This window comes from Triticum aestivum, chromosome 6B (assembly GCF_018294505.1).
Source record: "Triticum aestivum cultivar Chinese Spring chromosome 6B, IWGSC CS RefSeq v2.1, whole genome shotgun sequence".
In the NCBI taxonomy this organism is placed as follows: Eukaryota; Viridiplantae; Streptophyta; class Magnoliopsida; order Poales; family Poaceae; genus Triticum; species Triticum aestivum.
In genome coordinates, this window is record NC_057810.1 from 20,929,804 (window position 1) to 20,956,510 (window position 26,707).

The 26,707-nt window shown below is 46.3% G+C and overlaps 1 protein-coding gene across 1 annotated transcript; it reads right to left on the reverse strand.

The window, feature by feature from the left end:
* Nucleotides 1–339: 339 nt before the first annotated feature.
* Nucleotides 340–25,844, reverse strand: LOC123138647 (uncharacterized). The gene is made up of 4 exons (XM_044558592.1): nucleotides 25,787–25,844; nucleotides 7,079–7,328; nucleotides 1,308–2,109; nucleotides 340–1,217 (listed from the first exon to the last, which is right to left on the reverse strand). Exons 1-4 carry the CDS (start codon nucleotides 25,842–25,844, stop codon nucleotides 1,200–1,202), a joined length of 1,128 nt encoding a protein of 375 aa, XP_044414527.1. The 3' UTR covers nucleotides 340–1,199.
* Nucleotides 25,845–26,707: the final 863 nt, after the last annotated feature.

A 26,707-nucleotide genomic window follows, 5' to 3' on the forward strand; every position in this document is an offset into this window, starting at 1 on the left:
TATTTTAAAATTCTTTTTGAAGCACCAAATTATTTAAAGGAGATAATTCACTTCCCTTTTCATCGCATCAAGAACCATGTGAATCAATGAGAAGATTATTAGGTAGAGATTAAAGTTAGAAATAGGGAAAAAGGTAATAATAGTTTAAGGATGACCAAAAAACAAAAAAATGATTTTTTTTTTTCACTCCTTATAGAAAAAAAAACTGTTAGTCTTAGAAACCTGAAATTATATATTTATAACCAAAGAACGAAAAAAATTAAACTAATTCAGAGACTTTCGTGATCCTAGAATATACACCATGCAGATATACATAACCGTGGCACCACTAATTCGAAGCCACGACAAACTGGGGGCATCATGCATCCCTTCTTGACATAGATATATAATCTAGCACATATGATAGATTCATAAAATTGCAACGCAATTTGAACAATTTGTATGTATCACTCGAATTTAATCTCTGGATTTACATGCCAAATCGCCGAACAAACTATGTGCACCTCCAAATCGGCACAAACAATTGGGTAAAATACATCTGCGATACTGGAATCAACACTAATATTCTACCTGGGGAGGAAACATCAAGCATTGAAGTACACATAGCATTGAAGGATGCAATCTGGACAACATCTGAAAGTTTTCTATCTTAGCTCTGTATAGTCCAACAATCTGAAAGGATTCCAGAAAATCAATCTAACCACATAGCCCAACCAGCCAAGTACACACCCATGCATCATTAAGTAGAGGAATAAAAAACCTGAGAGTTGGGGGGATCAGAGTTGCTTTGCTGACGGAGTACCACAACCATCCTTGTATGATATATTGCCAAAGTTATCCCTAACAAACATGTTTCAACAGTCAACTCATATGTAACAAATAGGATTCAGAAAAATAATCCATTTGTCGGTTAGGTTCCTCATTTGCCGAAATGCCTGCGGAACATCGTCCTCAAATCAACTGCTGAGCTGAGCTGGGAGACTGGGTGGAGAGTTTTACACGAAACTGTTTTTCGCTTTAACCAAATTCCCTTTGTTGTCTTTCCTCTCTCTGTTCTTTCCTCAACTGGAACTTCACTGACAAAGTTTGGATTGCCTCCTTCCACCATCTGCACAAAACAGTCTTCCAGGGCATGAAATCTGTGTCCAAATTGTTTGGTTGCGTGAGTGAAAAATTTATGTGATTAAAGATTCAGTGTTCTACCAATTTCCTGAAATCTGCAATGTACATTTAAAGAAACAGTAGTCAGTTTAGCATGTGATGTACACTGAAAAATGCCCAAAATATGGAGCGGGGAGCTAGTCTACCTTGCTGGCAGCAAGCCCATACTGCTGTTGCCGTTCTTGGTGCCGCCCTCCCATTAGGTGGAGTGCGTCCAGGTCGAGCTCCGCGTGGTCCTCGGAATTTGGCGCTGGATCAGAGAAGTCGTGCGCGATGGGGCAGGCGCTGACGAGCACGGGGCCCTGGGTCGAGGAGATCGAGTCGGCCAGCCCACGCCCGAGCAGCATCTCGTGCAATCGCCAAGCAGGCAGCCACCAGGGGCCCCGATCCCCTCGCCCACTCGCTCGATCCCGACCGCCTCCAGCCGCTAGGGAGGAGAGCTCCCTCGATCCCCGACGCCTCCGCACACCCGCGCACCCGCGGGCGAGGACCGCCGCGCCACCGCCAGCGCCCGCGGCGAGCGCGCGCTTTTGGAGGAGGTGGAGGACGAAGGCGGCCCTGATGCACAGCGTACCCACCTTGCCTCCTTGCCTTCCCGTCCTCTGCTGCTCCACCTCGACGCGCGGCAGAAGCCGTCTCCGCCGCACACGCCCCGGCGAGCGTCGTCCATCCTCCCGCGCGAGGCACGACGGCCGGTCAACCAACGCCACTGCCCGGCCTTGCCGCGCCGTCTCCGCCGCACATGCCACCACCACTACCCCGCCTAGCCGCGCTGTCCCCCATCCTCCTGGTGAGCGCCCTCCGTCCTCCCGCGCGAGGCACGGCGGCGGCCGTCGCCGGCACACGGCGGAATGGGCGAAGCCGCCGTTGCTGTCGCAGGAGAAATGGATAAGACGACGGGAGGACAGCGGGTGGAATTCAAATGAGTACAGGTGTTTTTTTGCAAAACTGAAACATTATATAGAGACCCGCTAAAACAAGGACTGCGGGTTAGTTTCATATAAACCGAGGGACTTTTATGCAAAATCGCACGCGACGACGTACGACAGAAACCCAATTCTCTTTATTATTAGGTAAAGATACAATTATTGAAAGCTTAGATCTTCGAGAGATTGAGCTTTTTCTGGTAGAAAGTTCACTTGGGCCAAGACATTACCAGTCCCGACCTTTGATAAGCTGGACCGGGTTCTAGCGAGCGTCGAGTGGGAACAGAAGTTTCCCCTTGTAACGGTCCAAGCGCTCTCTCGCACAATCTCCGATCATACCTCATTGTTGGTTAACTCGGGAGAGGCAACGCATGTGAGGAACAAGAGTAAGCTTTTTTTCAAATTAGCGTCGTTTGAAAGAGAAGGGTTTCTGGATCTAATAGCAAGAGAATGGGCTAAAGATTCAGGAGGGAGAACGAATGTTGAGCGATGGCAAAATAAGATCAGACATTTGAGGCAATTCTTGTGGTGTTGGGCTAAGCATCTGTGTGGGATATATAAGGCTGAGAAGAAAAGACTCCTTTTGCTTATTCAATCCCTAGATTTAAAAGCTGATTCCTCCATGTTAGATACCAGAGAACTTGAAACTAAAGTGGAGGCGGAGTTAAGATTGAAAGAACTGCTCCGTGAGGAGGAATTGAAGTGGGCACTACGAGCTAAAGTTTGCAAAATCGTCCAAGGGGATGATAACACACAATTCTTCCACATGATTGCGAATGGCAAGCACTGAAAGAAGAGAAATTTTCAGCTTGGGCAAGATGAAGGAACAATTGTAGGGAAGGAGAACCTAAAGGCATATATCACCAATTACTACAAGCAGTTGTTTGGGCCTCCTGGCGACAATTTTGTTTCTTTGGATGAGTCGAGCGTTGAGGATCTTCCTCAGCTCGCAGTTGATGAGAATGATATTTTGACAGCCCCATTGTCGCAGAAAGAGGTGTTTGAAGCAATTTCCCAAATGAAAAATAGTAAAGCTCCAGGACCGGATGGTATTCCGGTGGAGTTTTATAAGAAGTGCTGGCACATTATTAAGGGGGGCTTGCTCCCAATGTTCCAGGATCTTTCCCTGGGACAGTTGCAATTGTTTCACTTGAACTTCGATACTATCATGCTTCTTCCTAAGAAAACAGAGGCTGTGAAGATTGAGCAATTTAGGCCGATCTATCTTCCTAATGTTAGCTTTAAAATCTTTACCAAAGTTGGGACTAATAGGCTTATACAGATTACGCATTCTATAGTACAACCATCCCAAACTGCTTTCATGCCGGTCAGAAACATCCTAGAAGGGGTTGTGGTTCTGCATGAAACGCTCCATGAAATCCACACGGAAAAACTAGATGAGATGGTTTTTAAAGTGGATTTTGAGAAAGCGTACGACAGGGTAAAATGGCCATTTCTTCAGCAGGCTTTGCGTATGAAAGGATTCGATCAGGCATGGAGAGACCAGGTAGATTTGTTCACGCAAAAAGGGAGTGTTGGAATCAAGGTTAATAATGACATGGGTCGTTATTTCTAGACACACAAGGGCCTGCGACAAGGAGATCCGATGTCGTCGATTCTGTTCAACATTGTTGTTGACATGTTGACAATCTTAATAGGAAGGGCCAAGGATGATGGTCGGATAGGTGGCCTCGTCCCGCATTTAGTTGATGGGGGAGTGTCTATCCTACAATACGCTGATGATACTATCATCTTTATAGAGCATGATTTGGCTAAAGCTAGAAATATGAAGCTAGTTTTATGCTTGTTCGAACAATTATCGGGGTTGAAGATTAACTTCCACAAAAGTGAATTGTTCTGCTTTGGAAGAGCTAAAGAAGAACAACAAGCTTACAGAGAATTGTTCGGGTGTGACTTGAGATCTTTACCCTTCACGTATTTGGGTATACCAATTCACCATTGCAAGATCTCTAACAAAGAGTGGAAGAGCATTGAAGATCGATTTGAGAAAAATTGAGATGCTGGAAGGGCAAGCTTATGTCATACAGAGGACGATTGATTCTGATTAATTCGGTTCTCACGAGTATGCCTATGTTTTTGTTGTCTTTTTCAAAGTACCAGTTGAGTACGAAAAAGGCTAGACTTCTATCGATCGCGCTTCTTCTAGCAGAGCGATGAATTAAAAAGAAAATATAGACTCGCTAAGTGAGATATCAGTTGTAGGCTGAAAGACCAGGGGGTCTAGGCATTGAAAATTTAGAGGTAAAGAACAGATGTCTTCTCAGCAAGTGGCTGTATAAGTTATCTGTAGAGACGGATGCCACTTGGGCACAGATTATTTGTACTAAGTACCTCCAATCTAAAACTTTCTCCCAGGTGTCGATAAGACCATCTGATTCGCCTTTTTGGAAGGGACTAATGCGAGTGAAATTAGCCTTCTTTAATAGGACAAAATTTGTAGTTGGAAATGGTACTTCTACAAGATTCTGGAAGAATACATGGCTAGTGGAGACACCCCTTGCGATCCAATATCCTTCTCTCTATAATATTGTTCAGCGAAGAGACGCTTACGTTGCAACAGTACTACAGCCAAATCCTCTTGATATTCAATTCAGGAGGACGCTCGTGGGAAATCGTTGGAGTTCTACATCCTGGGCCATGATATTTTACCACTATTGTTTGGGTTGGCCACTGGCTGATCTCGTATCGCTCAACTTACTTTATTTAGGAATTATACCTTACAAAACTCTCTCTTAGTGGAGCCTCCTAGTGCATGGAGGTAGTTTTTCATTCGGTGGCCTCACATGTCAGGGAGTGGGTCGGTTGTGGGCTGCAGTTGGGTCTATTCACACGTCAGCGTGGCACTCCTAACTGATCAATAGGCGAATCTTTAAATTCATGAATATTTTTTAAACTGGTGAAGATTTTTAAAACATGTGAGCATTTCTGAAATTCAGGGAACTAATTTATGGAATGCAAGAACATTTTCTAAATAAATGAACATTTGCAGGGAACGTTTTTCAGAATTCAGGAACATTTCCTAATTTATGAATTTTTTTCTAAATTCATGAACATTTCCTAAATTCAGATATATATTCTCAAATACGTAAACTTTTATAAATTCACTAACATTTTTTAAATGTTTTTAAAAATTTATGAACATTTTTTAAAGATTTTAAATATCCTATTTACTTTTTCCTGCTTTTTCCTTCCTCTTTGTTTTTTTTTTCCTTCGCTTCTCCGGATGATCGAGGCCCAATAAGGGAACTGGCCAGCCAACCGAAGCCAGGTTCTTTGGGCATGTGGTTTTGGTCGTCCTTCAATGTGTTGCACGCTGAATAGGACCTCCCGTGCATGTGGGTTATTTTGTTATCGAAAAAGGGCTGGGCTGGTTTTTTGCTTCTTGTGTTCGTGAAAGGGTGGTTCCGCGGTGAGCGACCGGGTCACATAGTGCTCCTTGGGCGATGGATTGACGGTGGAAGACTGATGTCATGCTAGCGCTGGGGCCGCTAGAACAAAAAGATCAAGCGCTGGAGAGCCAATTCAACATAATCACCAATAGGAGAGCCGTTGTAGCTAGGCCTTGTAGCAGTAAATATAACCCCAATGTTGAGATGCAACTAGGTTGAGAGATTGTAGTCCTTTTGAGGACGAAAATAAGTGCAAGGACAGTAACTCTTAGAGCAGAGGCATGAGTGAATTGTGTAGTGTGGGCGGCATGCATTGTATATGGGCCAAGGGCCATGCCTACATGTAGCAAAAGTAGGAAAATTAGAGAAAAGTGAGGTCCATTTTGTTATGTAGGATAAAAACCAACTATACACGCTAACACAAACAACTAGCGATGGAAACACAGAACCGAACACCATAAACCGAACGAACCAGGAGAATCCATTTTTGATGTAGAACCAGGAGAACACCATAAACTTTAACAAGAAACAGATATAGTTGAAGTGGTACAGAAGTGCCATTAAAACGGTGAAACTTATGATTATGCATCTGAAAATTTTGATTATGCAACACGAGGGCACAATAAGTTTTATGTCTCAACGGAGAAACTTATGATTATGCATCTGAAAATTTTGATTTTCTCGCTTGCTTGTACCAATTTTCAGAGCTAAAATTTTAATCATTTTTTTCTTGGCCGTAGGCACAAAATACGTGATTTTATCGGTTCAACATTAAAAACTTAACATATTTTTCTAAAAGTCATCAGAATATATTCAAAATGAATCTTATTTGAAAATGCTGGTCACGAGAAACACGAATATGAAAATAAAACTTAATTTGGATTTTTCGTTTAAAAGATAGAAGTTTAAAAATCGGAAGTCAAAGATTGAAAATGGTATGCCAGCTCGGAATACGCTTGACCAATCCCATTTTCCTTGGGAAACTGGCCTGAGCCGGCCCTCTAGGTTGTAACCGAGCATAAACGACTCTTGAGTAATCTAGGCCAGCTCCAACCCCACCCTAGGAGAAGAAGAACTGGGACCTGCGCTGCAGATAGCACTGATATTCAACTGCGGATAATATGTTTTGCAACTGAAAATAGTATATTTTTTACTAATTTGGACACAGATATATGTCACCATGGGCCATCGAACAAGTCATCAATAATCTAAACCACATTTTTAGTTATTTGCTCACTATGTATACAATTGATTTACATTTGTAATGGTATAGTTGGAGGGTGAAACGAATGACTTGAATAATTTGGTGGTATCTTTTCCTCCGTGCTTTATGCGATCCTAGTGATTCAATTATCGGACCCTCAATTATATAGGGGAGGGCAACCCTAGCAGCCGCCGCCGGGCGCTCCCTCCTCCGCCCCCTCCTCCCCCGCCGCCGCCACAGGGTGTGACCGGGCGAAGCCCGGCCGGCACCGGCGGCGGCGGGACATCTCGTCTCCTCGTGCGTGGTGTTTGGTGCGGGCCAGATACGACGGGCCAGGGCGCCGCGCGTGGGTGGGGCGCGGCGGCGCGGCGGCTCACCTGCCGACGGCGACGTCCGGTGGGCTCGACGGCGCGGCGGGCTGCTGGAGGGTGGTGCGAGCCTTGCTGCACCGGCCAGATCTGGGCCGGCAGGCGGCGCGGGCTGCGGCGGCGTGGGCTGGTGGCTGCTCTGCCGCGTTCCGGCGGTGGTGGCCAATGGTGGTGGCGGTTCCCTGCTCCTCGTGTGGCTGCTCTTGGCCACGACGGGGTGGGGCGGCGGGGCAGACTTGTGGCGGCTGCGGTGGTGCGGCTGTTGGGGAACATAGCAGAAATTCAAAATTTTCTATGCATCACCAAGATCAATCTATGAAGTAATCTAGCAACGAGGGGAAGGGGAGTGCATCTACATACCCTTGTAGATCTCTAAGCGGAAGCGTTACAAGAATGCGGATGAAGGAGTCGTACTCGTAGCGATTCAGATCGCGATTGATTCCGATCTAAGCGCCGAACAACGGCGCCTCCGCGTTCAACACACGTGCAGCCCGATAACGTCTCCCGTGCCTTGATCCAGCAAGGGAAGAGGGAGAGGTTGGGAAAGACTCCGTCCAGCAGCAGCATGACGGCGTGGTGGTGGTGGAGCGTGGCACTCCAGCAGGGCTTCGCCAAGCACCGCAAGAGACGAGGAGGGAGAGGGGTAGGGCTGCGCCAAGAGGGAGGTGTTCTCATGTGTATGGCAGCCCCAAACCCCCACTATATATAGGGGAAAGGGAGGGGCTGCGCCCCCATCTAGGTTTCCACCCCTAGGGGTGGCGGCCAGGCCTAGATCCCATCTAGGGGGGCGGTCAAGGGGGAGAGGGGGGGGGGGGGCGCACCACTAGGTGGGCCTTAGGCCCATCTGAGCCTAGGGTTTCCCCCCTTTCCCTTCTCTCTTCGCCTTGGGCCCTGGTGGGGGGGCGCACCAGCTCACCCGGGGCTGCTCCCCTCCCACACTTGGCCTACGCAGCTCTCTGGGGCTGGTGGCCCCACCTGGTGGACCCCCGAGACCCTCCCGGTGGTCCCGGTACGTTACCGATAGCACCCGAAACTTTTCCGGTGACCAAAACAGGACTTCCCATATATATATCTTTACCTCCGGACCATTCCGGAACTCCTCGTGACATCCAGGATCTCATCCGGGACTCCGAACAACATTCGATAACGACGTATATCTATTCCCTATAACCCTAGCGTCATCGAACCTTAAGTGTGTAGACCCTACGGGTTCGGGAACCATGCAGACATGACCGAGACAACTCTCCGGCCAATAACCAACAGCGGGATCTGGATACCCATGTTGGCTCCCAAATGTTCCACGATGATCTCATCGGATGAACCACGATGTCAAGGATTCAATCAATCCCGTATACAATTCCCTTTGTCTAGCGGTATAGTACTTGCCCGAGATTCGATCGTCGGTATCCCGATACCTTGTTCAATCTCGTTACTGGCAAGTCTCTTTACTCATTCCGTAAGACATCATCCCGCGATCAACTCCTTGATCACATTGTGCACATTATGATGATGTCTTACCGAGTGGGCCCAGAGATACCTCTCCGTCAAATCCCAGTCTCGATTCGTGCCATCCCAACAGACACTTTTGGAGACACCCATAGTGCACCTTTATAGCCACCCAGTTACGTTGTGACGTTTGGTACCACCAAAGCATTCCTACGGTATCCGGGAGTTGCACAATCTCATGGTCTAAGGAAAAGATACTTAACATTTAGAAAAGCTCTAGCATACGGACTACACAATCTTGTGCTAGGCTTAGGATTGGGTCTTGTCCATCACATCATTCTCCTAATGATGTGATCCTGTTATCAATGACATCCAATGTCTATGGTCAGGAAACCATGACCATCTGTTGATCAACGAGCTAGTCAACTAGAGGCTCACTAGGGACATGTTGTGGTCTATGTATTCAGACATGTATTGCGGTTTCCGGCCAATACAATTATAGCATGAATAATAGACAATTATCATGAACAAGGAAATACAATAATAAGCATTTTATTATTGCCTGTAGGGCATATTTCCAACAGTCTCCCACTTGCACTAGAGTCAATAATCTAGTTCACATCACTATGTGATTGTAATGAATCGACACCCGTGGGGTTTGATCATATCTCGCCTGTGAGAGAGGTTATTAGTGAACGGATCTGAACCTTTCAGATCCGTGTGTGCTTTGCAAATCTCTATGTCATCTCCTAGATGCAGCTACCACGCACTATTTGGAGCTATTCCAAATGACTGTTCTACTATACGAATCCGGTTTACTACTCAGAATAATCCGGATTAGTGTCAAAGTTTGCATCGGCGTAACCCTTTACGATGAATTCTTTTACCACCTCCATAATCAAGAAAATTCCTTAGTCCACTAGTTACTAAGGATAAGTTTGACCGCTGTCCTGCGATCCATTCCTGGATCACTCTTGTACCCCTTGACTGACTCATGGCAAGGCACACTTCCAGTGCGGTACACAACATAGCATACTATAGAGCCTACGTCTGAAGCATAGGGGACAACCTTTGTCCTTTCTCTCTCTCCTGTCGTGGTCATGTCTTGAGTCTTACTCAATACTCACACCAGCCAAGAACTCCTTCTTTGCTGATCTATTTTGAACTCCTTCAAAATCTTCTCACGGTATGTATTCATTTGAAAGTAATATTAAGCGTTTTGATCTATCCTTATAGATCTTGATGCTCAATGTTCAAGTAGCTTAATCCAGGTTTTCCATTGAAAAACACTTTTCAAATAACCCTATATGCTTTCCAGAAATTCTACATCATTTCCGATCAACAATATGTCAACAACATATACTCATCAGAAATGCTATAGTGCTCCCACTCAATTCTTTGGAAATACAAGTTTCTCATAAACTTTGTATAAACCCAAAATCTTTGATCATCTCATCAAAGCGTGTATTCCAACTCCGAGATGCTTACTCCAGTCCTTAGAGGGATTGCTGGAGCTTTGCATGTTGGAAATATGCCCTAGAGGCAATAATAAATTAGTTATTATTATATTTCCTTGTTCATGATAATCGTTTATTATCCATGCTATAATTGTATTGATAGGAAACTCAGATAGATGTGTGGGTACATAGACAACACCATGTCCCTAGTAAGCCTCTAGTTAACTAGCTCGTTGATCAATAGATGGTTACGGTTTCCTGACCATGGACATTGGATGTCGTTCATAACGGGATCACATCATTAGAAGAATGATGTGATGGACAAGACCCAATCCTAAGCCTAGCACACAGATCGTGTAGTTTGTATGCTAAAGCTTTTCTAATGTCAAGTGTCTTTTTCTTAGACCATGAGATTGTACAACTCCCGGATACCGTAGGAATGCTTTGGGTCTACCAAACGTCACAACGTAACTGGGTGGCTATAAAGGTGCACTACAGGTATCTCCAAAAGTGTCTGTTGGGTTGGCACGAATCGAGAATGGGATTTGTCACTCCGTGTGATGGAGAGGTATCTCTGGGCCCACTCGGTAGGATTTCATCATAATGTGCACAATGTGACCAAGGGGTTGATCACGGGATGATGTGTTACGGAACGAGTAAAGAGACTTGCCGGTAACGAGATTGGACAAGGTATCGGTATACCGACGATCGAATCTCGGGCAAGTATAATACCGCTAGACAAAGGGAATTGTATACGGGATTGATTGAGTCCTTGACATCGTGGTTCATCCGATGAGATCATCGTGGAACATGTGGGAGCCAACATGGGTATCCAGATCCCAGGTGGGCTGGTGCGCCCCCCCCCACAAGGGCCCAAGGCGCAGGGAAGAGTGGGAGGGGGCAAACCCTAGGGCAGATGGTCCCTAAGGCCCACCCCAGGTGCGCCTCCCCTCTCTCCCCCTCTGGCTGCCACCAAGATGGGATCTGGGGGCTGCCGCCACCCCTAGGGAGGGAACCCTAGAGGAGGCGCAGCCCCCTTCCCTCCCCCTATAAATAGTTGAGGTCTAGGGGCTGCCCAACACACGAGTTTCTCTCCCTCTTGGCATAGCCCTACCTCTCTCCCTTCTCCTCTCTCGCAGTGCTTGGCGAAGCCCTGCAGAATTATCACGCTCCTCCATCACCACCACGCTGTTGGGCTGCTGCTGGACGGAGTCTTCCTCAACCTCTCCTTCTCTCCTTGCTGGATCAAGGCATGGGAGACGTCACCGGGCTATACGTGTGTTGAACGCGGAGGTGCCGTCCGTTCGGCACTAGGATCTCCGGTGATTTGGATCACGACGAGTACGACTCCTTCAACCCCGTTCTCTTGAACGCTTCTGCTTAGCGATCTACAAGGGTATGTAGATGCACTCTCCTTCCCCTCGTTGCTGGTTTCTCCATAGATAGATCTTGGTGACACGTAGGAAAATTCTGAATTTCTGCTACGTTCCCCAACAATGGCATCATGAGCTAGGTCTATTGCGTAGGTTCTTTGCATGAGTAGAACACAAAGTAGTTGTGGGTGTTGATTTTGTTCAATATGCTTACCGTTACTAGTCCAATCTTGTTTCAACGGTATTGTGGGATGAAGCGGCCCGGACCGACCTTACACGTACACTTACGTGAGACAGGTTCCACCGACTGACATGCACTTGGTGCATAAGGTGGCTAGCGGGTGCCAGTCTCTCCCACTTTAGTCGGAACGGATTCGATGAAAAGGGTCCTTATGAAGGGTAAATAGCAATTGGCATATCACGTTGTGGTTTTGCGTAGGTAAGAAACGTTCTTGCTAGAAACCCATAGCAGCCACGTAAAACATGCAAACAACAATTAGAGGACGTCTAACTTGTTCTTGCAGGGTATGCTATGTGATGTGATATGGCCAAGAAGAATCTGATGAATGATATGTGATGTATGAGATTGATCATGTTCTTGTAATAGGAATCACGACTTGCATGTCGATGAGTATGACAACCGGCAGGAGCCATAGGAGTTGTCTTTATTTATTGTATGACCTGCGTGTCATTGAACAACGCCATGTAATTACTTTACTTTATTGCTAACCGGTAGCCATAGTAGTAGAAGTAATAAGTTGGCGAGACAACTTCATGAGATCATGGTGTCATGCCGGTGACGACGATGATCATGGAGCCCCGAAGATGGAGATCAAAAGGAGCAATATGATATTGGCCATATCATGTCACTATTTGATTGCATGTGATGTTTATCATGTTTATACATCTTATTTGCTTAGAACGATGGTGGTAAATAAGATGATCCCTCATTAAAATTTCAATAAAGTGTTCCCCCTAACTATGCACCATTGTGAAAGTTCGTCGTTTCGAAGCATCACGTGATGATCGGGTGTGATAGATTCTTACGTTCACATACAACGGGTGTAAACCAGATTTACACACGCGAAACACTTAGGTTAACTTGACGAGCCGAGCATGTACAGACATGGCCTCGGAACACAAGAGACCGAAAGGTCGAGCATGAGTCGTATAGTAGATCCGATCAACATGAAGATGTTCACCGATGATGACTAGTCCGTCTCACGTGATGACCGGACACGGCCTAGTTGACTCGGATCATGTAATCACTTAGATGACTAGAGGGATGTCTATCTGAGTGGGAGTTCATAAGATGAACTTAATTATCCTGAACATAGTCAAAAGATCTTTGCAAATTATGTCGTAAGCTCGCGCTTTAGTTCCACTTTTTAGATATGTTCCTAGAGAAAATATAGTTGAAAGTTAACAGTAGCGATTATGCGGACAGTAGAAAGCTTATGTCCTTAATGCACCGCTTAGTGTGCTGAACCCCAAACATCGTTTGTGGATGTTGCGAACATCTGACACACACGTTTTCATGACTACGTGATAGTTCAGTTAAACGGTTTAGAGTGGAGGCACCAAAGACATTTTTTGAAACTCCGCGGAACATATGAGATGTTTCAAGGGCTGAAATTCGGATTTCAGGCTCGTGCCCACGTCAAGTGGTATGAGACCACCAACGATTTTCTTAGCCTGCAAACTAAAGGGAGAAAAGCTCAATCGTTGAGCTTGTGCTCAGATTGTCTGAGTACAACAATCACTTGAATCGAGTGGGAGTTGATCTTCCCGATGAGATAGTGATGTTTTTCCAAAGTCATTGCCACCAGGCTGCTAGAGCTTTGTGATGAACTATAACATATCAGGGATAGATATGATGATCCTTGAAATATTCGCGATGTTTGACACCGCGAAAGTAGAAATCAAGAAGGAGCATCAATTGTTGATGGTTTAGAAAACCACTAGTTTCAAGAAGGGCAAGGGCAACAAGGGATACTTCATGAAATGGCAAAATAGTTGCTGCTCTAGTGAAGAAACCCAAGGTTGAACCCAAACCCGAGACTAAGTGCTTCTGTAATGAGAAGAACAGACACTGAAGCGGAACCAGCCTAGATACTTGGTAGATGAGAAGGCTGGCAAGGTCAATAGAAGTATATTGGATATACATTATGTTAATGTGTACTTTACTAGTACTCCCAGTAGCACCAGGGTATTAGATACCGGTTCGGTTGCTAAGTGTTAGTAACTCGAAATAAAAGCTACGGAAGAAACAGAGACTAGCTAAAGGTGAGATGACGATATGTGTTGGAAGTGTTTCCAAGCTTGATGTGATCAAGCATCGCATACTCCCTCTACCATCGAGATTGGTGTTAGACCTAAATAATTGTTATTTGGTTGAGCATAGACATGATTGGATCATGTTTCTCGCAATATGGTTATTCATTTAAGGAGAATAATGGTTACTCTGTTTATTTGAATAAAACCTTCAATGGTCTTGCACCTAAAATGAATGGTTTATTGAATCTCGATCGTAGTGATACACATGTTCATGCCAAAAGATATAAGATAGTAATGATAGTACCACCTACTTGTGGCACTGCCATGTAAGTCATATTGGTATATGGTATAAAACGCATGAAGAAGCTCCATGTTGATGGATCTTTGGACTCACTCGTTTTTGAAAAGTTTGAGCCATGCGAACCATGACTATTGGTGTATATGCATGAAGAAAATCCATGCAAAAGAACCATTTGGACTCACTTGATTTTGAATCACTTGAGACATGCAAAATATACCACATGGGCAAGATGACTGAAAGCCTCGTTTTCAGTGAGATGGAACAAGAAAGCAACTTGTTGGAAGTAATACATTTTGATGTGTGCAGTCCAATGAGTGCTGAGGCACGCAGTGGATATCGTCATGTTCTTACTTCACAGATGATTTGAGTAGATACAGAGTATATTTACTTGATGAAACACAAAGTCTGAATTATTGAATGGTTCAAGTAATTTTAGAGTGAAGTTGAAGATCATCGTGATAAGAGGATAAAATGTCTATGATATGATCATAGAGATGAGTATCTGAGTTACGAGCTTTGGCACGCAATTAAGACATTGTGAAAATTGTTTCACAATTAATACCGCCTGGAACACCATAGTTTGATGGTGTGTCCGAACATCATAGTTGCACCCTATTGGATATGGTGCGTACCATGATGTCTCTTATCGAATTACCACTATCGTTTATGGGTTAGGCATTAGAGACAACCACATTCACTTTAAATAGGGCACCACATAATTCCGTTGAGATGACACCGTATGAACTATGGTTTAGAGAAACCTAAGTTGTCATTTCTTAAAGGTTTCAGGTTGATAAGCTCGAACCCAAAGCGGATAAAATGCATCTTCATAGGACACCCAAAACAGTTGGGTATACCTCCTAATTCAGATCTGAAAGCAATAGGGATTGTTTCTTGAATCGGGTCCTTTCCCGAGGAAAAGTTTGTCTCGAAAAGTTGAGTGGGAGGATGGTGGAGACTTGATGAGGTTATTGAACCATCACTTCAACTAGTGTGCAGGAGGGCACAGGAAGTTGTTCCTGTGGCGCCTACACCAATTGAAGTAGAAGCTTATGATAATGATCATGAAGTTTCGGATCAAGTCACTACCGTACCTCATAGGGTGACAAGGATGCGTACTACTTCAGAGTGGTACAGTAATCCTGTCTTGAAGGTCATGTTGCTAGACAACAATGAACCTACGAGCTATGGAGAAGCGATGGTGGGCCCAAATTCCGACAAATGGTTAAAAGCCATGACATCTGAGATAGGATCCATGTATCAGAACAAAGCATGGACTTTGGTGGACTTGCCCGATGATCGGCAAGCCATTGAGATAAATGGATCTTTAAGAAGAAGACGGACGTGGACAGTAATGTCACCGTCTATGAAGCTCGACTTGTGGTGAAGAGTTTTTCAGAAGTTCAAGGAGTTGACTACGATGAGATTTTCTCATCCGTAGCGATGCTTAAGTCCGTCGGAATCATGTTAGCATTAGCTGCATTTATGAAATCTGGCAGATGGATGTCAAAACGAGTTCCCTTACCAGTCTTCGTAAGGAAAGGTTGTATGTGATACAATCAGAAAGTTTTTGTCGATCCTAATGATGCTAAAAGCTATGCTGGCTCCAGGTATCCTTCTAAGGTCTGGAGTAAGCATCTCGGAGTTGGAATGTGCGCTTTGATGAGATGATCAATGATTTTGGGTTTATACAAAGTTTATGAGAAACTTGTATTTCCAAAGAAGTGAGTGGGAGCACTATAGAATTTCTGATGAGTATATGTTGTTGACATATTGTTGATCAGAAATGATGTAGAATTTCTGGAAAGCATACAGGGTTATTTGAAAGGAGTTTTTCAACAGAAAATCTGGATTAAGCTGCTTGAACATTGAGCATCAAGATCTATAAGGATAGATCAAAACACTTAATGGTACTTTCAAATGAGCACATACCTTGACATGATCTTGAAGGTGTTCAAGATGGATCAGTCAAAGAAGGAGTTCTTGCCTGAGTTGTAAGGTATGAAGTTAAAACTTAAAGCTCGACCACGGCAGAAGAAAAGAGAGAAAGGACAAAGGTCGTCCCCTATGCTTTAGACGTAGGCTCTATAGTATGCTATGTTGTGTACCGCACCGGAAGTGTGCCTTGCCATGAGTCAGTCAAGGGGTACAAGAATGATCCAGGAATGGATCATTGGACAGCGGTCAAAAATTGTCCTTGGAGTAAATAAGGACATGTTTCTCGATTATGGAGGTGATAAAGAGTTCGGCGTAAAGGGTTACGTCGGTGCAAGCTTTAACACCTATCCGAATGACTCTGAGTAGCAAACCGGATACGTATAGTGGAGCGACCATTTGGAATAGCTCCAAGTGGAGCGTGGAAGCAACATTTACAATATGACCTAGAGATTTGCAAAGTACATACGGATCTGAATGTTGCAGACCCGTTGACTAAAACCTCTCTCACAAGCAAAACATGATCAAAGCACAGAACTCATTGAGTCTTAATCACATGATGATGTGAACTAGTTTAATGACACTAGTAAACTCTTTGGATGTTAGTCACATGGCGATGTGACCTGTGAGTGTTAATCACATGGTGGTGTGAACTAGATTATTGACTCTAGTGCAAGTGGGAGACTGTTGGAAATATGCCCTAGAGCAATAATAAATTAGTTATTATTATATTTCCTTGTTCATGATAATCGTTTATTATCCATGCTATAATCGTATTGATAGGAAACTCAGATACATGTGTGGGTACATAGACAACACCATGTCCCTAGTAAGCCTCTAGTTGACTAGCTCGTTGATCAATAGATGGTTACGGTTTCCTGACCATGGACATTGGATGTCGTTCATAACGGGATCACATCATTAGAAGAATGATGTGATGGACAAGACCCAATCCTAAGCCTAGCACACAGATCGTGTAGTTTGTATGCTAAAGCTTTTCTAATGTCAAGTGTCTTTTTCTTAGACCATGAGATTGTACAACTCCCGGATACTGTAGGAATGCTTTGGGTCTACCAAACGTCACAACGTAACTGGGTGGCTATAAAGGTGCACTACAGGATACTGTAGGAATGCTTTGGGTCTACCAAACGTCACAACGTAACTGGGTGGCTATAAAGGTGCACTACAGGTATCTCCAAAAGTGTCTGTTGGGTTGGCACGAATCGAGAATGGGATTTGTCACTCCGTGTGATGGAGAGGTATCTCTGGGCCCACTCGGTAGGATTTCATCATAATGTTCACAATGTGACCAAGGGGTTGATCACGGGATGATGTGTTACGGAACGAGTAAAGAGACTTGCCGGTAACGAGATTGAACAAGGTATCGGTATACCGATGATCGAATCTCGGGCAAGTATAATACCGCTAGACAAAGGGAATTGTATACGGGATTGATTGAGTCCTTGACATCGCGGTTCATCTGATGAGATCATCATGGAACATGTGGGAGCCAACATGGGTATCCAGATCCCGTTGTTGGTTATTGACCGGAGAACGTCTCGGTCATGTCTGCATGGTTCCCGAACCCGTAGGGTCTACACACTTAAGGTTCGATGACGCTAGGGTTATAAAGGAAGTTTGTATGTGGTTACTGAATGTTGTTCGGAGTCCTGGATGAGATCCCGGACGTCACGAGGAGTTCAGGAATGGTCCGGAGGTAAAGATTTATATATGGGAAGTCCTGTTTTGGTCACCGGAAAAGTTTCGGGTTTTTTCGGTAACGTACCGGGACCACCGGGAGGGTCCCGGGGGTCCACCAAGTGGGGCCGCCATCCCTGGAGGGCTGCGTGGGCCAAGTGTGGGAGGGGACCAGCCCCAGGTGGGCTGGTGCGCCCCCCCCACAAGGGCCCAAGGCGCAGGGAAGAGTGGGAGGGGGCAAACCCTAGGGCAGATGGGCCCTAAGGCCCACCCCATGTGTGCCTCCCCTCTCTCCCCCTCTGGCCGCCACCAAGATGGCATCTGGGGGCTGCCGCCACCCCTAGGGAGGGAACCCTAGAGGGGGCGCAGCCCCCTCCCCTCCCCCTATAAATAGTTGAGGTCTAGGGGCTGCCCAACACACGCGTTTCTCTCCCTCTTGGCGTAGCCCTACCTGTCTCCCTTCTCCTCTCTCGCAGTGCTTGGCGAAGCCCTGCAGGATTGCCACGCTCCTCCATCACCACCACGCCGTTGTGCTGCTGCTGGACGGAGTCTTCCTCAACCTCTCCCTCTCTCCTTGCTGGATCAAGGCATGGGAGACGTCACCGGGCTGTACGTGTGTTGAACGCGGAGGTGCCGTCCGTTCGGCACTAGGATCTCCGGTGATTTGGATCACGACGAGTACGACTCCTTCAACCCCGTCCTCTTGAACGCTTCCGCTTAGCGATCTACAAGGGTATGTTGATGCACTCTCCTTCCCCTCGTTGCTGGTTTCTCCATAGATAGATCTTGGTGACACGTAGGAAAATTTTGAATTTCTGCTACGTTCCCCAACATTGCACACTTATTAGCATCTTTCAGGGTAGACAAAACCTTCTGGTTGTATCACATACAACCTTTCCTCAAGAATATCGTCGAGGAAACAATGTTTTCACATCCTATTTGCAGTAATTGCTAATATAATTCCAACAGACTCTTAGCATCGCTACTAGTGAGAAAGTCTCATCGTAGTCAACTCCTTGAACTTGTAGGAAATTATCTTAACGACAAGTCGACCTTTCTTAATGGTGATACTTACCATCATTGTCCGTCTTCCTTTTAAAATCCATCTGCACCCAACAGCCTTACGACCATCAAGTGGTTCTTCCAAAGTCCATACTTTGTTTTCATACATGGATCCTCTCTCGGATTTTATGGCCTCGAGCCATTCGTCGGAATCCGGGCCCACCATCGCTTCTCCATAGCACGTAGGTTCATCGTTTTCCTGCAAAATGACCTTCAAGACATGATTACTGTACCACTATGAAGTAGTACGCATCCTTGTCACCCTACGAGGTTCAGTAGTGACTTGATTCGAAGCTTCATGATCACTATCATAAGCTTCTACTTCAATTGGTGTAGGCGCCACAAGAACAACTTCATGTGCCCTGCTACACACTAGTTGAAGTGATGGATCAACAACCTCATCAAGTCTCTACCATCCTCCCACTCAATTCTTTCAAGAGAAACCTTTCCTCGACAAAGGAGCCGTTTCTAGAAACAATCACTTTTGCTTCCGGATCTGAAATAGGAGGTATACCCAACTGTTTTGGGTGTCCTATGAAGATGTATTTATCCGCTTTGGGTTCGAGTTTATCAGGATGAAACTTTTTCACATAAGCGTCGCAGCCCCAAACTTTCAAGAAACGACAGCTTAGGTTTCTCTAAACCATAGTTCACATGGTGTCATCTCAATGGAATTACGTGGTGCCCTATTTAAAGTGAATGCGGTTGTCTCTAATGCCTAACCCATGGACGATAGTGGTAATTCGATAAGAGACATCATGGTATGCCCCATATCCAATAGGGTGCATCTATGATGTTCAGACACACCATCACACTATGGTGTTCCAGGCGGTGTTAGTTGTGAAACAATTTCCACAATGTCTCAATTGTGTACCAAACTCGCAACTCAGATATCCATCTCTATGATCATATCACAGACATTTTATCCTCTTGTCACAAAGATCTTCAACTTCACTCTGAAATTACTTGAACCTTTCAATAATTCAGACTTGTGTTTCATCAAGTAAATATACTCAACATCTACTCAAATCATCTGTGAAGTAAGAACATAACGATATCCACTACGTGCCTCAGCACTCATTGGACTGCATACATCAAAATGTATTACTTCCAACAAGTTGCTTTCTTGTTCCATCTTACTGAAAACGAGGCATTTCAGTCATCTTGCCCATGTGGTATGATTTGCATGTCTCAAGTGATTCAAAATCAAGTGAGTCCAAACGATCCATCTGCATGGAGTTTCTTCATGCGTACATACCAACAGACATGGTTCGCATGTCTCAAACTTTTCAAAAACCGAGTGAGTCCAAATATCCATCAACATGGAGCTTCTTCATGTGTTTTATACCAATATGACTTACATGGCAGTGCCATAAGCAGGTGGTACTATCATTACTATCTTATATCTTTTGGCATGAACATGTGTATCACTACGATCGAGATTCAATAAACCATTCATTTTAGGTGCAAGACCATTAAAGGTATTATTCAAATAAACAGAGTAACCATTATTCTCCTTAAATGAATAACCGTATTGCGATAGACATAATCCAATTATGTCTATGTTCAACACAAACACCAAATAACAATTATTTAGGTTTAACACCGATCCCGATGGTAGAGGGAGCATGCGATGTTTGATCACATCAACCTTGGAAATACTTCCAACACATATCGTCACCTCGCCTTTAGCTAGTCTCCGTTTATACCGTAGCCTTTTATTTCGAGTTACTAACACTTAGCAACCGAACCGGTATCTTAATACCCTGGTGCTACTAGGAGTACTAGTAAAGTACACATTTAATACAATGTATATCCAATATACTTCTGTCAACCCTACCAGCCTTCTCATCTACCAGGTATCTAGGGTAGTTATGCTCCAGTGACCATTCCCTCATTACAGAAGCACTTAGTCTCGGGTTTGGGTTCAACCTTGGGTTTCTTCAATAGAGCAGCAACTGATTTGCCATTTCATGAAGTATCCCTCCTTGCCCTTCTTGAAACTAGTGGTTTCACTAACCATCAACAATTGATGCTCCTCCTTGATTTCTACTTTTGCGGCGTCAAACATCGCGAATATTTCAAGGATCATCATATCTATCCCTGATATGTTATAGTTCATCACGAAGCTCTAGCAGCTTGGTGGCAAGGACTTTGGAGAAATATCACTATCTCATCCGGAAGATTAACTCCCACTCGATTCAAGTGATTGTTGTACTCAGACAATCTAAGCACAAGCTCAACGATTGAGATTTTCTCCCTTAGTTTGCAGGCTAAGAAACTCGTCGGAGGTCTAATACCTCTTGACATGGGCACGAGCCTGAAATCCCAATTTCAGCCCTCGAAACATCTCATATGTTCCGCGACATTTCGAAATCTTCTTCGGTGCCTCAATTCTAAACCGTTTAACATTACTGAACTATTACGTAGTTATCAAAACGTGTATGTCAGATGTTCGCAACATCCACAGACGGCGTTCGAGGTTCAGCAAACCGAGCGGTGCATTAAGGACATAAGCCTTCTACACAGCAATGAGGACAATCCTCAGTTTACGGACCCAGTCCGCATAATTGCTACTATCAACTTTTAACTAAATTTTCTCTAGGAACATATCTAAAACAGTAGAACTAAAGCGCGAGCTACGACATAATTTGCAAAAACCTTTTGACTATGTTTAGGATAATTAAGTTCGTCTTATGAACTCCCACTCAGATAGACATCCCTCTAGTCATCTAAGTGATACATGATCCGAGTCAACTAGGCCGTGTCCGATCATCACGTGAGATGGACTAGTCATCATCGGTGAACATCTTCATGTTGATCGTATCCACTATATGACTCATGTTCGACCTTTCGGTCTATTGTGTTTCGAGGCCATGTCTGTACATGCTAGGCTCGTCAAGTCAACCTAAGTGTTTCGCGTGTGTAGATCTGGCTTACACCCGTTGTATGTGAACGTTAGAATCTATCACACCCGATCATCACGTGGTGCTTCGAAACAACGGACTTTTGCAACGGTGCACAGTTAGGGGAAAAACTTTCTTGAAATTATTATGAGGGATCATCTTAATTACTACCGTCGCTCTAAGCAAATAAGATGCATAAACATGATAAACATCACATGCAATCAAAAAGTGACATGATATGGCCAATATCATTTTGCTCCTTCTGATCTCCATCTTCGGGGCTCCATGATCATCATCATCACCGGCATGACACCATGATCTCCATCATCATGATCTCCATCATCGTGTCTCCATGAAGTTGTCTCGCCAACTATTACTTCTACTACTAAGGCTAACGGTTTAGCAATGAAGTAAAGTAATTACATGGCGTTATTCAGTGACACGCAGGTCATACAATAAATAAAGACAATTCCTATGGCTCCTGCCGGTTGTCATACTCATCGACATGCAAGTCGTGATTCCTATTACAAGAACATGATCAATCTCATACATCACATATCATTCATCACATTCTTTTGGCCATATCACATCACATAGCATACCCTGCAAAAACAAGTTAGCCGTCCTCTAATTGTTGTTTGCATGTTTTACGTGGCTGCTATGGGTTTCTAGCAAGAAAGTTTCTTACCTACGCAAAAGCCATAACGTGATATGCCAATTGCTATTTACCCTTCATAAGGACCCTTTTCATTGAATCTGATCTGACTAAAGTGGGAGAGACTGGCACCCGCTAGCCATCTTATGCAACAAGTGCATGTCAGTTGGTGAAACCTGTCTCACGTAAGTGTACGTGTAAGGTCGGTCCGGGCCGCTTCATCCCACAATACCGTCGAAACAAGATAGGACTAGTAACGGTAAGCATATTGAACAACATGAACGCCCACAACAACTTGTGTTCTACTCATGCATAGAATCTACGTAATAGACCTTGCTCTGATACCACTGTTGGGGAATGTAGCAGAAATTCAAAATTTTCTATGCATCACCAAGATCAATCTATGGAGTAATCTAGCAACGAGGGGAAGGGGAGTGCATTTACATACCCTTGTAGATCTCTAAGCGGAAGCGTTACAAGAACGCGGATGAAGGAGTCGTACTCGTAGCGATTCAGATCGCGATTGATTCCGATCTAAGCGCCGAATAACGGCGCCTCCGCGTTCAACACACGTGCAGCCCGATGACGTCTCCCGTGCCTTGATCCAGCAAGGGGAGAGGGAGAGGTTGGGGAAGACTCCGTCCAGCAGCAGCACGACGGCGTGGTGGTGGTGGAGGAGCGTGGCACTCCAACAGGGCTTCGCCAGGCAGTGCAAGAGACGAGGAGGGAGAGGGGTAGGGCTGCGCCAAGAGGGAGGTGTTCTCATGTGTATGGCAGCCCCAAACCCCCACTATATATAGGGGAAAGGGAGGGGCTGCGCCCCCATCTAGGTTTCCACCCCTAGGGGTGGCGGCCAACCCTAGATCCCATCTACGGGGGCAGCCAAGGGGGAGAGAGGGGGGGGGGGCGCACCACTAGGTGGGCCTTAGGCCCATCTGAGCCTAGGGTTTTCCCCCCTTTCCCTTCTCTCTTCGCCTTGGGCCCTGGTGGGGGGGCGCACTAGCTCACCTGGGGCTCGTCCCCTCCCACACTTGTCCTACGCAGCTCTCTGGGGCCGGTGGCCCCGCCTGGTGGACCCCCGGGACCCTCCCGGTGGTCCCGGTACGTTACCGATAGCACCCGAAACTTTTCCGATGATCAAAACAGGACTTCCCATATATAAATCTTTACCTCCGGACCATTTCGGAACTCCTCGTGACGTCCGGGATCTCATCCGGGACTCCGAACAACATTCGATAACAACGTATATCTATTCCCTATAACCCTAGCGTCATCGAACCTTAAGTGTGTAGACCCTACGGGTTCGGGAACCAAGCAGACATGACCGAGACAACTCTCCGGCCAATAACCAACAGCGGATCTGGATACCCATGTTGGCTCCCACATGTTCCACGATGATCTCATCGGATGAACCACGATGTCAAGGATTCAATCAATCCTGTATACAATTCGCTTTGTCTAGCGGTATAGTACTTGCCCGAGATTCGATCATCGGTATCCCGATACCTTATTCAATCTCGTTACCGGCAAGTCTCTTTACTCGTTCCGTAACACATCATCCCGTGATCAACTCCTTGATCACATTGTGCACATTATGATGATGTCTTACCGAGTGGGCCCAGAGATACCTCTCCGTCACACGGAGTGACAAATCCCAGTCTCGATTCGTGCCAACCCAATAGACACTTTCGGAGATACCCGTAGTGCACCTTTATAGCCACCCAGTTACGTTGTGACGTTTGGTACACCCAAAGCATTCCTACGGTATCCGGGAGTTGCACAATCTCATGGTCTAAGGAAAAGATACTTTACATTTAGAAAAGCTTTGGCATACGAACTACACGATCTTGTGCTAGGCTTAGGATTGGGTCTTGTCCATCACATCATTCTCCTAATGATGTGATCCCGTTATCAATGACATCCAATGTCTATGGTCAGGAAACCATGACCATCTGTTGATCAACGAGCTAGTCAACTAGAGGCTCACTAGGGACATGTTGTGGTCTATGTATTCACACATGTATTGCGGTTTCCGGTCAATACAATTATAGCATGAATAATAGATAATTATCATGAACAAGGAAATACAATAATAAGCATTTTATTATTGCCTCTAGGGCATATTTCCAACAGCGGCGACCGGGGTCCATCAGGCGGTGCCGGGGGTGGCGACGGATCTATCACGGTGGCGGTGCAGGGGTTGCGGGCGAGCTAGTTTCCGGCCAGATCCGGCTGGATTTGTCGCCGGGGACCGACTGGTGGCGCAGGGCGGAGCCCGGGGCTCGTCATGGTCGTGGCTTCAGGAGGGGTTGGCGGGTTACCGTCCTGCTCCTCGGATCTGGTCCATGGCTGTCGACGGGGGGCTCGCCGCAGTCCCTCGAGGTCCTGGTGTGGATGTGGGCTGCCACGGCGTGGTGGTGGCACACGGCGGTGGTCGAGGTCGTTTCACGGCGGCGGCCGGACTTCTTCGGCGTCGGCTCGTTGGTGAGCGCCCCTGTCGACCTTCGATTCCTCTCCTTGTCGCTCACGCACTACCTTCTTCAAAGGGTTGGCCCTCTCCCAGATTCGGTTCATCGCTCGTCTCGCGCCCGGCAGCAGGACCGATCTCGTCTCGCGCCCGGCAGCAGGACCTGACCCGTCTCGCGCCCGGCAGCAGGACCGATCATCTCGCGCCTGGCAGCAGGACCGGACTCGTCTCGCGCCCGGCAGCAGGACCGGGCTTGTCTCGTGCCCGGCGGCAGGACGGGCCGATGGAGGCCAGTTTGGCCGGCCTAGTGGGTCTCGGCATTGGGGGCAACTCAGGAGTGCTAAAGGCGGGGCCTTTCCTCTCGTCTCTTTGGTTGGGGTAGCGGTGGGTGGCGGGTGAGGTGGCGTCGAGGTCTTGGATGCCGGGGCGGTGGCCCTAATGGTGGTGTCGCGGTGCTCTTGGGTAGAGCCCGTGGCTTGGTGCTGCCCGGTGACCATGGTTGTCTGGGCGGCATGGTCGCCGGGATGTGGCGTTCGGTGGCGGTGAGTATTGGCCGGGGTGAAAACTCGTTCTATCCTCGGACGGACCGGCGGCGGCGAAAGTTCCCTTCCTGAAGGCGTCGTCGCGGCAATCATTGCCCGACGTGTTGCTCCAGGGGAAACTCTGACCCTCGGGTCGGGCGGTGGCGGCGCTCCGGTGTCGTTTCCTTCCTGAAGGCGCCGCCTTGGAGCCCACGGTTCGTCGTATGTGGCTTCATCTCTTCGTGGTGGCATGTTCACGGTCGAGGACCCGGCGTCTCTTGTAGTGCTTGGGATGGTGTTGCTGCGCTAAGCACCTATGTATCTTGCCTTGGGGGTGTGCGTGTGTTGAGGCGTGCGTTTGTACCGGTTTGTTGTTGGTCATTGCTTTATATATAAAGCGGGGCGAAAGCCTTTTTCGGTAATTATATAGTTAGCAATTGATAAAAAAAGGTAATTCCAACTGATGGATTGTATAATTACCTGTAAAATTACTGTAATGTAGTATACCTTGAGACTCTGGCAAGATTAGAGTTATGCCGACATGCTTGAACCGTCCAGATCGGATTTTTCAACAGGCTGGGACCTTGGGTAACTGGATCGGCTGGTAGTAGACCTGTACCGGCGTGCAGCAAGCTTAGTTCACCGGTAAGACAGTCACCAGCGTGGAGGCTCGCCATGTCTGATACTCGAATAAAACCTAGCGTAGATGGCGGCGGCAAAGATCGAGGATGGACTTCCAATCGAACAGGAAGCGAACACCAATCAATCTCTATTATTAAAGCAGAATCGAATGTCTGGACTTGGTCCATTCCATCACGGGGGTGGGTGTTTGCATATGGCCATATATTAAGGCCGAATTTCCCTAAAACTAAGGTTAATTAGTGCTCAAAGCACTAGTTTTACCTGTAGTCCTGTATGTATTGTTAGGGGGGGGGGGGAGGGGGGGTTCTAGCCCCTGCTCTGCAGCGGGTTCCTTTGACTTCCTCAACACAGCTGAAACATAGACACAAAAATTCTCACTCAGCATCTGACCACCAGAACGTGCTCTTCAAGTACTCCACTTTTGCTCTCCGCAAAAAAAAAATACTCCACTTTTATGGCGATCTTCTCCTCGCTCTTGAATGAAACAACATGCAGTGCGTGCCTGAACATCCGAGAACCACGGTGCACACCAATTCCGTTGACGGAAGCCACCATTAGCCGGACGCGTTCCGGGTTAGAGGTGAGCAACCGTGGCAGATCAGCACACAACTTCAAAATAGCAAAAGCATCTAGCCCGCACTCCCGCAGGAACGTGACATTGGGCTTCACTGCCCTCTCGAGGTTGTGTTGGAGGAGGTTAGAGTTGAACTTGAGCGCCCAAAGGAGGTTCTCGAAGGAGCCGAAGAGCCACATGGAGTACTTCAGCTTGGAGACGACGGATCTAGGTCGAAGTTTTGCTCCAACGACCGAGACGAGTTTCGCGATCGCAGAGTGTGACCAACCGAGGCCAGTGAGTTCCGCGATGTTGGGGGGCATAGTTCTCTCCATGCTGGCACAG

What these genes read in the sequence shown, in the direction of transcription:
- LOC123138647 (XM_044558592.1), bottom strand. Translation starts at nt 25,844, where the DNA reads ATGGCGAGCCTCCACGCTGGTGACTGTCTTACCGGTGAACTAAGCTTG. An exon ending in ACTAAGCTTGCTGCACGCCG is followed by an intron (nt 7,329 to 25,786) that starts GTACAGGTCTAC and finishes GTTCCCCAACAG; the next exon opens with CCGCACCACCGCAGCCGCCA. An exon ending in CCGGACGTCGCCGTCGGCAG is followed by an intron (nt 2,110 to 7,078) that starts GTGAGCCGCCGC and finishes ATAATGTTTCAG; the next exon opens with TTTTGCAAAAAAACACCTGT.